Genomic DNA, 14,987 nt, shown 5'->3' on the forward strand with positions numbered 1-14,987 from the left:
TTCCTGAACAGGATCAGGGGGAATGTAGGATGTGTAGCTTTTTGGCCTCTGGAAACCAAAGGTCATAGAAGCTCTCAAAGTTTTTGAGATTTAGTGACAGAGAAATATTTTCTTTTGTCAGACAGGCCACATGGTGCATACATGAGAGGAAGCTAGTGTCAGGTGAGGGGAGAAGGGTCATATTAGGACATTGCTCAAGAACAAGGGAACAGATATCAACTTGTGCAGTGTTTTGACTTTGTATGCCATCTGCAGATTGCATGTTATTTGGCCCTTTTGTCCCAGCTCCCTTGTGCCTGTGATCGATCATAGCTAACTGAGGGGATCCCCAGTGGGGTACTGATGAAATAGAGTATGGACTGGATGGGGTTTTTTGTGTCTTGACACAGGTGCTGCAATAACCCAGGCTCTGACCATGTTCCTGTGGCTGCCACTCTGCAGAAGATGGCAGCAGCAGTGCAGCAACAAACTGTGCGCATTTTAAATGGAAAAGACAGACTGAAATGCTTAAGCCAGGAGGTTGGCCCCACACAGCGGGATCCAGTTATGGTCCCCAATGAAGGTAACCAATCTGGAAACTGCTAGAGCACAGGGCAATAAGCAGTCAGATCTTGCTAGACGTAGTGGAAGAAAAAAAATTGAAAAGTATGAAAAAAGAAACATATTTCTCCAGAGGAATACAGGTCCGTCACTTAAGGAAACTAGCAAAAAACTGGAAATCTCATGGTGTGGGTGGGGTTATAGGAGTGTGTACTAGGGGCATCCCTAGCAAGTATGTTGGCAGTGTCCAATCAGAAGACAGCTGTCATATAAATCCATTGGTTATGACTAAGTCCTATGTACTTATAAGTGTATACAAAAAGTGCGGCAATCTACTATATCGTCATATATACTACACAGTTAGGTCCATATATATTTGGTCACAGGCACAATTTTCATACTTTTGGCTTTGTATGTCATCACAATAAATTAAAAAGAAACAATCCAAATGAATTTGAAGTGCAGACTTTCAGCTTTAATTCAAGGGGCTGAACATAAATATCAAGTACAAATTTTAGGAACTGGAACCATTTTTATACACACAGTCCATCCATTTTCAGGGGATCAGATATAGATGGACAAATGAATATAATCATAAATAAAATGTTAATTTTTTAATATTTTGCTGAGAATCCTTTACTGTCAATGACTGCCTGAAGTCTGGAACCCATGGACATTACCAAAGACTGGGTTTCCTCCTTTCTGATGCTTTGCCAGGCTCTAACAGCTGTCTTCAGTTGTTCTTTGTGGGTCTTTCTGCCTTTAGTTTTGCCTTCAGCAAGTGAAATGAATGCTCAAATAGGTTGAGATCAGGTGACTGACTCAGCCATTGCAGAATATTCTACTTCTTTTCCTTCAAAAGCTCCTGGGGTGCATTTGCAGTGTGTTTTGGATCATTGTCCATCTGTACTGTGACGCATCCAATCAACTTTGCTGCATTTGGCTGAATCTGGGCTGACAGTATCTCTCTAAACACTGCAGAATTCATCCGGCTGCTTCTGTCACATCATCAATAAGCACCAATGACCCAGTGCCGCTAGAAGCCATGCATGCCCATGCCATCACACTGCCTCCACCATGTTTTGCAGATGACGTTGTGTGCTTTGGATCATGAGCTGTTCCAAGCCTTCTCCACACTTTCTTTCCGTTATTCTGGTACAGATTAATCTTAGTTTCATCCGTCCAAAGAATGCTTTTTCAGAACTGGTCTGGCTTTTTTAGATGTTTTTTGGCAAAGTCTAATCTGGCTTTTCTATTCTTCAGGCTTATGAATGGTTTGCACCTTGTGGTGAACCCTCTGTATTTGCTCTCGTGAAGTCTTCTTGATTGTAGACTTTGACAATGATACGCCCACCTCCTGGAGAGTGTCCTTCACTTGTCTGGATGTTGTGAGTGGGTTTTTCTTTATCATAGAGAGGATCTTGCGATCATCCACCACTTTTGTCTTACGTGGACATCCATGCCTTTTTATGTTGCTGAGCTTACCAGTGCATTCTACTTTCCTCTGAAGGTACCAAACTGTTGATTTGACCACTCCTAATGTTGCTGCTATCTCTCTGATGGATTTGTTTAGTTTTTGAAGCCTTACAATGGCCTGTTTCACTTGCATGGACAGCTCCTTTTAACGCATAATACTACACTTAGAATCAACGCCAGACCTTTAACCTGCTTAATTGATGAAGAAATAACGAAGGAGTAGCCCACACCTGGCCATGAAACAGCTTTTGATTCAATTGTCCAATTACTTTTGGTCCCTTGAAAAGGGGGGGGGTGGCTAATCTTAAGAGCTGTAATTCCTAAACCCAATTCTCCAATTTGGATGTACATACCCTCAAATTAAACCTGAGAGTGTGCACGTTCAGCCCATATCCAATTATATAACTATAGATTGAATATGTTTTGGTAAATACCTGAAAAAAAACTAAAATTGTGCCTGTGTCTAAATATATATGGACCTAACTGTATACAAAATAATTTCATTATATGTAACATACAAAAGATGTGCCTAAAGAAGCACAAAATAAATGTCCAGTACATGAAAATACTGCTAAATTTCCAATTTATCTTTCAAAATTTTTCATTATCAATCTTCAGTGATATACTCCACCCAAATCTAACAGCATTTTTGATGGGCTTCCCAGAACCTGCTTGTGAAGTCTGGCATCTGTATGATATATACAACCTACTACAGCAAAAGTGACATTTACAAAGCAAAACAATGCAATTTAAATTGCTGGTAAATGACAGTTCATTGCCTCTTCTTTTGAAGGTGAGCCGCACCTCTTGAACCATACCAGGTCACATGCCCTCAACATGGGAAGGATACTTTGCTAGGGAAGACCTTACTGTATGTTGATGAAGACAAGGGCCTTTACCCCACAAACCTTGGCCCAGTGGTCGTGGGGGTTTGCATGCAGGCGGCAGACTGATTAGGCTCTGGAAGCCCCCTTTAAAATAAGGGGGAGCCAAGATATCCAGTTCCTCCATGAATAAGGGGGAAGTACCCCTACTCATACAAAGACACAGACAGACAGACACAAAAGGCAAAGAAATGTGACAAGTATTTTACAAAAAAAAAAACAAAAGATCTGCGTAAATCATTATGAGTGAAGTCCACTGAAAGAAAAGACACGCCGTCCACAGACACAATCCACTCCAGACAACTGCTCACTGCAACTGACAGCTTTCTATCAGGTAAATGTAAACAAAGTGGCAACATCATTGACTAGATATGGACATAACCACATTTGAAAAATGACATCACCTGGGAGATGACATTCACAGCAAGCAGTCATTGGGATTGAAAATGACTGCGTGTTTACCCAACTCCCTAATAACCTGCCTGAGCTGTCACACTTAGCAACGGTTGTAGTAATACTGCTGTAAAATGTTTAATTTAATTCGACCATTCACCAAACATGGGTTCATCTGAGCCAGAAGTTCATTCCTAGTATTCACACATGACCAGCATTTAACAGGAACATTCTTGTTGTGATGTTCAGAACGTTTCCTGCACTTTAAACATCAGCATATTTTATTAGATGTTACTTTAGGATAACCTTTGAATACCCTTGAATACCATTGCCTGTATGGACACATTATTAGTCAATCTGATTTATTCGGATACTTTTATTTTAATGCTATGTGCACATATATCATCCATCAGGCACCTGTTATAATTAACATTTCTTTTTTATTTTTTGACTGTATTTTGTTAAACAAGACTGGGGCCCCAGAATACATTTTATTTCCTGTTTTCTCCCAGTTAGTCATACACTAACCCCTACATGCACATGCTTATTCTCATTAAGCAATAACGGATGAAGACGATAATATCAGAACTTGCACCTTTGAAAACAAGTTCTTTTGGATACCTAACATATATGCTATACAAGCCAGTACATTATATTTTTAATATTTTCTATAGAGAAAAGGAGTACATTTGTATGATCAATCTAGTGTTATCCAACCTGCAAGGATTCCTTTGCTGGCAAGCACCATGACAGCTGTCAGGCCCACACTAAAGATTACACTTTGTCCAAAGTTCAGCATGGCTAGTGTTGAGGTAGTCTTCAGAGAGGAATTTTCATATATTTTCAAAAAACTATCATACCGCTCTGCTTCATATTTCTCATTGTTGAAGTACTGCAACAAAATTAAGAATTCCACACAATTTAAAAAAAAAAAGCAACACCAGACAAGTTAAACATACACTAGCTAAAAGTTTTTCACAGCCAATTAGTTATTGACCTAACTGATGTAAACGTTAAGTATACATGGTGTGCAATCTGCTCTCATTGCTCATATATTGTTGATTAAAAACAGTGAATTATTATGAAGCACAGATGGTAAACATGGTCCAAAAATTATCCATCTATTAATCAATATGAATGGTCCGTCATATCCATTTATCATAATGTGGCTACTTTAGAAGAGACAGAAAAACAACAGCTTTTTAGAAAATCACCATATCCATACTTACACACCGTGTAAAAAACCAAAGTGCCCCAAAATTCAAGATGGTCTTGGACCAGACCAGATCTCTGAGACCATGCAGCACTCTGTCCTGCACCTTTTGACTATTGGTGAGGCCGTTCATTACAGCTATGGGCCAACAGTCAGGCACAGATGGCAGAAGTTCCTTTGAAAATAAATCCTGGGAACAGTACCATTAGCATTTTGATGATTACACAGAACCTTCCTTCTGGTTAACAGCCAGGTAAGCAGGGCTGCCATTAGAAATTGTTGGGCCCTATACAGCCTGCCTGACAGGGCCACACCTTATTGCCTCAGTGTTTCCAATAAGCTGCACATGGCAGCCTGCTTGCTAATCCACCCCACACAGAGAAGGCCTTTAAATACCTTACTGTGCACACACATTAATCCCAAGAGCCGCAACTCCTAGCAATTAAGTAAAAGTTCCCTGGACACCTAGCACATCTGGCATCTGGGGCCAATCAGAACTGTCGGTGCAGCCAAATTGTGGCAAAAATGGGAGGGCTGCACGTTTGTTAAAAAAATTTAAAAAAGTATCACATTTGTGACAGTTGTCCTTCACATCTCAGATTTCTCAGCTGAACCATAATTACTGGGCTGGTGTTGTACAGGAATTTATAACATTACTAACAAAGGTAGCATGATGTTTACCATTAAGGGAAAGCTATTAGTACATTTTTTTAGTGCACATTCTGCGTGTTTACCATTGAACTGTTGATGTGTCTTTCAGATTCATGCTTATCAGTGTAGGAAAGTGTGTGGACCCCCCCCCCCCTCCCCAAAATGCACTGTTCTAGGGGTTGGAGCGGGTGAGGACACTGCTCCCTCTGAGCTTTAACACTTAGGGGGAGGAAAGCTGATGACACCACTTCCTCTAGGTTTGACAACAGACTACACCATGTGTTTTGGTGCCACCTGTCATAGAAGGAGAGGTGGGGAGTGTCAGAGAAGCAAATATCACTGAGGCGGTGTAGTTTCACACTGACACAGTAAATCAGCTACATGTTTCTCTGAACATGAACACAAAAGTAAACACAGTATTCCCTGAGCGTGCCATAAAATTGAAAAAGGAACAGGATTCTACAAACAAATTGTTCTTACCTTAACGGTTTCATAATTGAGAAGTGAATCTATAGCAGCATTTCCAGCTTCATTATCAGCCTTGTTCATTTCTATTCTGAACTTTGTCCTATGAAAGTATTGGGCAAAACAGCACATCAGTAATGCAATTTAGGGACATTCAAGTTATATTTTTTAAAGGAAACGTGTCCTCTGATTCTCCTGTATTGAACTGTACTGTCTGCCCTCATGTTGTAAAGCACTGTGCAAACTGTTGGCGCTACAGTATATAAATCCTGAATAATAATAATTTACTGGCTGCCATTGCGGTCCTCACCTTCTCAAAATGCTAGTTGCCAGATTTTTCATGCTTTCAGTGTTTTCAATACCACAGCACCAATGCTTTCTTGTCACTGACACAATGCTTTCAGTGTTTTTAATACTACAGCACTACAGACTTGAAAACACTATATAGGTTAGAAGTTTTGATTAATCACCAACTCAGAACAAGTGGACTGGAATATTATAGTTAAGTACTGGAGCTAGAGACAGCCCAGCAACTAATGTTCTTAGAGCGTAGTCACCAAAGGCAGCTTCCCTATTCAGTGAAAGGTGTGCCTTAACCTCCCTGGCGGTATGATTATTTCAGATTTTTGGTGCTGAAAGCGGTACCATTTTTTTGCATGGAAATATGTATTTTTTTTATTGTAGGCTGTAATTTTTAGGAAAAACTCACTGAAATCTGTCCGAACAAGAGTCTAGTAAACATCCCGGGTATGATAAAATTTGAAACACAAAATCATAAATTATAATTTAATAAATAATCATAAAAATAATATAAAAATAATAAAAAATTAAATTCAATAATATAATCAAACCAAAAACACTGAAATGTGAAATATAGCGCCAAGTTCGCACATTGCTGAGCTCAGTCGCAAAATCGTTTTCAGTTTCTGATGACGAATTTCCCCCACGAATCATTATCACTCAATTCTGTAAGTGGTTCTGATTTACTATCGCTGTTCTCTAGCTGGTCTAAACCGCTTTTGACCTAAAGGGACACTTTTTGGACGCCATGGACATTTCTCAGTTTCCAGGCAGAAAGAACAGACAAAATGCAGGCAGGGCGCAGGACAAAGCACTAGGGACAATATGTATGTGAAATAGGTTGAAACAGCAATGTTTTACTGTGTAAAATGAAAAAAAAAAAAATGACATTTTTTAAAATTTTTAAATTTCCCGCCGCCGGCGGCGGCGGCGCCCGTACGTCCCGACGTCACAGGGACAGGACACAGAAGCCGGATGCCGGCATCGGCCGGAGGAGATGGCCGGGGACGCTGCAGGGGACACATCGTGGGAGCAAAGGGTAAGGTAAGTGAAGAACACATGCCGGAGCAGCGCCGCATGGTATTCCCGAGTGTAGCTCGGGGTTACCGCTTTTGGTACTGAAATGTTACCCCGAGCTACACTCGGGAATACCGCCAGGGAGGTTAAATTCCAATGACCTAAATCTCACACCCAGGCATGTTATGATTTGATTTGTAGCTGATTTTTTGCTTATAAAGGTCTTGGAATATTCTTTTCTTTTAGAGAAATTGTTGTTTCTTGCTCTCCCACTCCAGTGGTTTGTGCTGGCATAGCTGGGTAACGTCTCACACCCCTAATGCCCTCACTAAAACAGAACACACTGGTTGGAACACTGGTATCCACTGGACTGCATAGCCATATTTAAAGAGCTTGCACAACTGCTGTAATGGAAAGTATAGGTAAGACCAGGGGTGGGCAACTGTGGTCCTCCAGCTGTTGGTGAACTACAAGTCCCATCATGCCTCTGCCTTTGGGAGTCATGCTTGTAACTGTCAGTTTTGCAATGCCTCATGGAACTTGTAGTTCTACAACAGCTGGAGGGCCACAGTTGCCCACCCCTGGGTAAGACAAACATGGAGGCTTTGGGGGAGATTTACTAAAACTGTGCACACAGAAACTGCTGCAGCTGTGCATAGTAACCAATCAGCTTCCAGGTTTTATTGTTACAGCATAATTGAACAAGCTGAACTTAGAAGTTGATTGGTTACTATGCATAGCTGCACCAAATTCTGTGTTAAACAGTTTTAGTAATCTGCCCCTTTGTGTCTGATACTTTGATGGATTTCAGGTTTAATAAAGTAAATGCTATATAGTTTACTTGATACACCAAAAATGTACAAACACTATATTCCAGCCACATTTACAGTTAAAGGATAAGTTGACCTTTTGTAACATATCACAGCTGTATATAGGGTGTAACATGTTACTGTGCTCCAGTCCCTGCACCCCCTGATCACCTGCTGTGACTGCGGGCAGGGAATCCTCTCCCCGCACCTGCTGTCACAAATTAAAAACAGCATGGCTGTGTGGGGCTCCACCCACACAGCTGCACCATTTATTCACAGAGTTCTGTGAATGAATGAACTACAAGTCCCGTCTGCCACCGTGGCCGACGGCTCGTAGTTCTCAATGAACTGCGAGAGCGCCGATAGGAGACTCCTCCTGCAATTCAGTAACTGTCCACCTGTATGGGCAGACAGCTATACACAGTGTATAAACAAAAAGGTGAACTTAACCTTCATGTCCATAAGTATTTGGAAAGTGACACAACTTGCATAATTTTGGCTTTGTATACCACTGCATTAAAATTTCAAATTATGCAATCAAGATGTGATTTGAAGTATAGAATTTTAGCTGTACCAAAAATATTGTATGAACCCTTTAAAGTGTTACTATGTTTGGTCTCCCACAGTACACATAACATGGAAATGCAATTAATTTAGAAAATATAACTACTAAATACCTTTTCTCATCAGAAGTATATAGAAGTCTTGCAACTTCTATCAGTGTCTGGCTGAGCACTAGTTAATGTTGTAGGAGGGGTTTTCATTCTCCTCTGACTGTCCTATGAGGCTGCTTAATACCTGACCTTCTGTCTGGACAGTGGTAATTGGCCCTGTGCTGATCACATGCACCCTCTGGGGGAAAAAAAAAACCTCTCTAGCAATACACCCAAAACTGAGCATGCGCAGATTGTCTCCTAGGACTCTGTACTATCACAAGATGGATTGGGGACTGTGGAAAAAGGGGAGGATCAGAGAAGACAGGATCAAACAGGCTTTTTACATAATGCGGATAATTAACCCCTTAGGTTTCACAGCCAGTATAACAAACATGCTTTACTACATATACAGACCGATTTTACTGTTCTGGGTTTAGTAACACTTTAAGAATTACAGCCTCTATGATATATAGTCTGCCCATTTTCAGGAGTTCAGAAGTAACTGAATAAACAGACATGATCATTATTAAAGAGATTATAATTTTCAAAACGTTGTTGCTAATCATTCGACTGCCTAAAGCCTGGAACACTGCTTTTTTTTTTGCTCATGTGGGGACTGCCCCTAATACTGAAGTGTATAAAAACCTGTATTTCTGTTCAATAAACAGTTCCAGTTGCACCTAAGATAGTGTTGTCTAGTTCTTGGGTGCAATGCCCAGTTATAATACCTTAGTCCTGTGTCCCAGCAGCAAGGAAGCAGTTCTCTGATGGAAGCACCCAGGCGGGATGCCAGGCAGTCTGTCCCAGGATGCATTGCAGCTGACTGCAGATTTATCAACATGTATATTCGTGTTTTCAAATTCCTGTCTATAACTTGTGTGACATAATACAAACTGTAATGTTAATTGCTAACTTTGCATATAGAAGATGAATGCCAGGTAAAGAGCAATGTAATATTTTACAGTATGTATGTTTGCCAACATGACCCCCAAAGGTATGAATTAAAAGGTATAATAGACCAAAAAAATCTTGTGTAAGGGATGGACAGCACACTCCAACACTTAAACAGATTAAAATTACCTCCACTGCGTGACTCCAATGGTAAATGCTGTATAAGCTCCAAGCGTTCCCAAAGTTACAACTGCAAACTGGACTCCACATTTGTAATACTATATAGAAAGGGAAAAAAATGGAAGGTATTTGTCAAAACAATAAAAAACCTGTAACTGGAGGAAACATGCATTCATAGCAGTCAAACAATATGCAAAGTTTTAATGAACTTGGCTATACAAACTGCACATGCTCTTTCAATTAGCCCACCAGAGAGATGTCTCATGTTAAGGTCACACAGACAGCTTAAAGAATAATTTCGCCTTTTTACCCAAAATAATAAAAATCAAATTTTTTTTGCAGGTAAATAAATGTGAATTTATTATTTTTGGTTGCAAGAGCCTGTAAAGCATTGCACCAGCGATCAGCAGATCGCTGGTGCCATGCAGGTCTTCTGCAGACCTTTCAGTGCATCTGCTTGCCCACTATGGCTGGTGAGACTTGTAGTACATTCTTTCACAGAACTCTGTAAATGAATGACGTGGCCGTGTAGGCAGAGCCCTGCACAGCCGCACTCTATTGAAGAAGTGACAACTTGTATTTGGGAAGGGGGGGGGGGAATTGGGCAGCGGCTGGAGAATTGGGAACATGTTACATCCTAAAACTGGTAAAATTTGTAACACGTTCCCAAAGATGAATTTATCCTTTAAGGCTTGGATCATTTATTGTTACAGTTTCTTGGATGATTTAGCCTTTACAGAGTATTGAGGGGACACTTGTGCTGGGTCTTGATGTCTTACTTGTTGTCTAGTAGGCAAGATGCTACTATTGTTTGAGTGTTGTATTGTAAAAATCTTCAGTTACTTTTTTTTCTCTTGCAAACTTTACACTAAAATCACATTGAAAATGAATACATTCAATATTACGAAAACAGAAAACACTGACTTTTCAAAATTAGGTTTATTTGATCATTTTGAATAGCCCCCGACAGTTGTGTTTAAAATTTTGGGTACCAGTCTCATTATCATTTCCTTTCCTATTAGGAATTAGATGCCTGCAGATAAATAATGAGGCTCAGCTCAGTTTAGCACACTTCTTTGGTCACTGCTACAAAGAAATTTGGTGGGTGTCAAACTCCCCATTTGGATGGCAGTTTTTAGTTTTAGATAGAGTGGGGAAGGGTTAGACTAGAGCATTTGCCAAGTGTTTTCAACAAGGAGGTTTATCCCACTATTGGTCCCAATAACCGCTCTCCCTAAGGCAGAAAGTAAGGGAAATCCTATAATTTGTCATGAGAGCAAAATTGGCCTTTACAAAAGACTTTAGAACTGCAAAAAGTGATAATAATCTTAATTGAAATGCTACACTTTGAAAACGAATATCTGTCTTTTTATGGGGGAATTGCGTATTACACCTGTGCTTTAATTAAATAGTGTTTAGGAATTTCCAATCTATATGTATGGAAGAAAATGTTACAGATATAAGCCTGATATCTAAAACCAGTGACCAAAAAAATAAAGTATCAAATGACAATCAAAGAGGGAATTACTAAGCCTGGAGCAAAAAGAATCTGGAGCAGTAGTGTGTAGTAAACAATCAGCTTCTAACTTCAGCTTCTTCAGTTAAAGCCATTCTAAAAGGTTCATTTTTTTTTTTGTAAAATAACAAACATGTCAATACTTGCCTACTGTGTGCAGTGGTTTTCAAAAGAGCAGCCACTTTAAGCTTTGTAAATTAAAGATAGAAGCGGATTGGTTGCCATTTACAGAAACTCCATATTCTGTTAGCTCTAGTCTTCATTAATTCTCCTCATAGACTTGTTAGAAGGATTACCTGAATGCCCAATACTGTTAGAAATAACTAGAAAAGCTACAATTTCTAGGGAAATTGTGTGAAGTGTTCTTGCCTCCACCAGTAGTCTACAACTGGAGTGGGCGGAGTAACTGGGTGGAGTGGCTTGAGTAACTGTTGTGTGGTTGGAGTGGATGAAGTAACTGTGAAAAGGTTGGTCTTAGTCTACAACTGGAGTGGGCGGAGTAACTGGGTGGAGTGGCTTGAGTAACTGTTGTGTGGTTGGAGTGGATGGAGTAACTGTGAAAAGGTTGGTCTGGGCAGAGTAACTTTATGGAATGGGCAGAGTAACTGTGTGGAGTGTTTGGACTGAGTAAAGATAGTAAACATTACACTAACCAATTGACTGATCAAATTTAAAAAGTGCACATGGCAAGCTTGATAGAGTGAGAAATGCATTTCAACTTTTAATTAGTTATATAGCACATTTAATTGCAATGTTGTTGCCCAAAGTGCTTCACAGTTACATTAAAACATACATTTATAAAAACATTAGCAGCATTATCACCTCAAATACGCTCTACTGTAGAAAACATATTTCCAAACCTTTAACCAGAAGCCGGCCAAACTGTCACAAATTCAACATTAGATTTCAAATAGGGCAGAGAAGAGCGGTTAAAAACAAACTGCTCCAACTTGCTCACTTCACTGGCATCTTCAAATGGTCATAGTTTTAAAAACTATATATCCTACACGGAAGAGCTTTACATTGTGAGAATCACAAGACTCAGACCTACATTTTGATGCATAGTATGTCTCTGAAATATTAAAAATGAACGCACAGTCGCAGTTTAGAAATTGCCCTTCAAATTTGAGGTGGCTAGAGTGCAGTTTCAATGAATGTCAATGGGCGGCATGAGTTGCAAACAAATGGTCATATTGTGAAAACTATCAGGACTATGGCTTAGCTGTGGACATTTTTAGTGGCAGCAGGGATAGCTGAACGTTTTGATATAAGATTTGTGTAAGTGGGCTTGAAAATGAGGGAGTGATGGCAGTTTAGCAATCATGTCCTGATTTTTCTGCTCACACTCTAGCTTTTGTCAGCTCCCACTCTAGTTTTGAACAGTCCGCCATTCATTCCTATTGGACCAATTTCACCACAAAACGCCGATATTTCGTAAATCATTCGGCGAAACGTTCCACAAAGTAATAGCACACCAAATCGGGAACAATCCGCACGTTTCGGTATATTACTGTCTATGTAGTGCAAAAACTGTGGTAGGAGTTGGGGTGGTAAATTTGGCTATAATAATAAGAATAAATATGTGAGATAACAGTAAGTGGTCTTGCCATGCAAGAACACTTAATAAAAAGGCTTTGATTTTGAGGTGTGGAAAATGAGAGCCTAAAAAGGTAGCCCCTGAGGCAGCCTCTCCCACCCCCTCCACAGCCCAGTGCTCCAGTGAGCACTGAAGGGGCAGAGCAAAGTCTTGGTAACTGACAAACAGTGCTCTGTGCTCACTGAAAACCGAGAACTGAGCAATCAGCAGTCTTTGATTGCTTAGTTCTTTGTCTTAGAGGCGGCAGGGGACATTTGCTCAAGTGGTACCCAGAGCACTTAAACCATTTGAAAAGTCTCTGCAGTGAAAATTTCTCTCAGAGGTATATAAAGCTGCTATGTTATAGCTTTAAATTCGAGCAAAGAATATCAAATAGCTATAATTAACAGGTAAGCTGTGAGCTATATGAGAGGGATCCGTAAAGCTCTGTAGACAACTGAGAGGAGCCAGTTTACATTTAGGCCTCATGCACACACGACGTTAAACTCTCCTAGAAGCTGTCCTCTGGCAGCAGCGGTTTTGCAGAAAAAAACGCCTGACACATGTAAAAGTATCTAATGTTTTACAAGCGTTTAGACATGTTTACAAGCATCAAGCACTTGGGCATTGATTCATTTAATTGGCCAGAATGATAATTTATTCTAGCCATTGAAATTAATTAATGCTCAAACGCTACTAGCGTTTAGACACATGTAGAGTTTTTTCTGCCAAAATGTTGCTGCTCCTGGAGGAAAAAACGCCTGACGCCCCTAAAAGTGGCTGCAAAAACACCCTGTGTGCATGGGGCCTTATGGTGACATTAATACGGACTAGTCCTGGGTCAGGAGAAATACATAGTTTAATTTGGGGCTTGTTCAGTTTTGTAAAATTAAAACAAGTCTATTGGACTCTTCTTCACTTCTGGCACAGAGGTTGGGTTATCTAAGCAAGGTGTGAGATGTCCTGGCCTGGTGTAAGGATCATATGTTGCACACATTTTTTTGATAGTTGCAACAATACAAACATGATATATATATACACACACACATACACACTTAGTGACCTGCCTGGTTCAAGCTACTCACCCGCAAGTATGCGAACACAAAAATATGGTAACGAGATGTAGCAAAATGAAGATGATTGACAGTATGAAAACATGAGATTGCAGGAATTACCCATTTTATTATCCCTAGGTTAATAAAAATGAGCAAGATTTTAATTATTCAAGTATTTAAGTAGTGTTACTGTGACATATTAAATACAAAATGAGAAATTTAATTAGGGTTATCTTTCAGGAATCAGAACTAAACCCATCGATTTAGCAGTTTTGCAAAAGTAATTTTGAATTAGAAATGTTTAGTAAATGCTAATAAATCCTTAAAGCTCAAGTTCCCCTCCCCCCACCCAGCAGATGGCACTTATATCAGCATCATCATGTCCAATGTATGGTTTTGAACCCTTCATTATTCTTGATAACATCAGGACCTTAAACAATTGAAGCATGGCTCAGCCCCACTTTAAGGAATGGGCTTTACGCACAAACCACACACGTTGTTGTAACTGATTGTAAAACTGCAGTGTGAGCTAGAGTTTGGCTTAATTTGATCTAAAGCTGCTAATCCATCTAACACTCCCCTCCCCAGATTGACAATGCAGCTGTCCAAGGGTGCCCCTGTGCTCCTCCATCCAAAGTGGTGGCACTAATACAGAAGGTGTATTACTGGCCAGATCAAGTGGAAACAGAGGGGAAATGGTCTAAATTAAGAAAACTAATTCAGCCACCACATGTAAGGATCAGTAAGCAGCAATATATAAAAAATTTCTACTTTAGGTTTAACATCCCTTTACCCCTTTAATGCCAACATCTCCTGGCCCCTTAAGGGGATTCTGATGCCGGGAGGCAGGATGCATGATCATGTGACCGCCGTGATTGGCAGTCACATGACCAGAAAGCTCCCGATTGCAAGTAGAGATTGGGAGCTTTCCAATAGGCGCTGGTGATTGAGAGAGGAGCGAGCAGGGCACATGCTCTTGGCACAGGCTTGTTTACATTTTGGTACACAAATATGTGGCCTCTTGGCATCAAGGCCCACCTGCCAAGAGGCCGCATATTTGCGTATTCTCCGTGAAAAGAAAATAAGGTCCCAGGGAAGCACAGCATGCTGCAAGGGTGGCCTGTTACGAGAAAAATAAAGTTTTTTTTTTTCCCCCCTACAAGGGAGTGTGAAGCCAGAGACTTTTTGAAAAGGTTGCATATGACCTTTCTCTTAAACCCAAGGACATACGGGTACTTCCTACTGTGTGGGAAGTGGTTAAAGTGATACAGCTGTAACCACAATACTGGTATCAATTTTTCAGCCAGGTTCTCTTTTCTTTAAAAGTGGCCGGGCAACTATACAGCTGCCCGGTCACTTTTACAG

General features: G+C 40.3%; 1 protein-coding gene across 1 annotated transcript in view; it reads right to left on the minus strand.

Annotated features, from left to right (window-relative positions):
* The window catches only part of ABCB7 (ATP binding cassette subfamily B member 7), a 210,601-nt gene that overhangs the window by 47,847 nt on the left and 147,767 nt on the right, over positions 1–14,987 (minus strand). Inside the window, exons 7-9 of the mRNA XM_089685209.1 lie at positions 9,485–9,573; positions 5,638–5,725; positions 4,011–4,185 (exon numbers count right to left, since the gene is read on the minus strand). Coding sequence (XP_089541335.1) covers positions 4,011–4,185; positions 5,638–5,725; positions 9,485–9,573 — 352 coding nt within the window. The remainder of the gene's footprint in view (positions 1–4,010; positions 4,186–5,637; positions 5,726–9,484; positions 9,574–14,987) is intronic.

Source organism: Staurois parvus, unplaced genomic scaffold, assembly GCF_062004578.1.
Source record: "Staurois parvus isolate SC_StPar_1 unplaced genomic scaffold, SC_StPar_1.0 ptg000365l, whole genome shotgun sequence".
Classification (NCBI taxonomy): Eukaryota; Metazoa; Chordata; class Amphibia; order Anura; family Ranidae; genus Staurois; species Staurois parvus.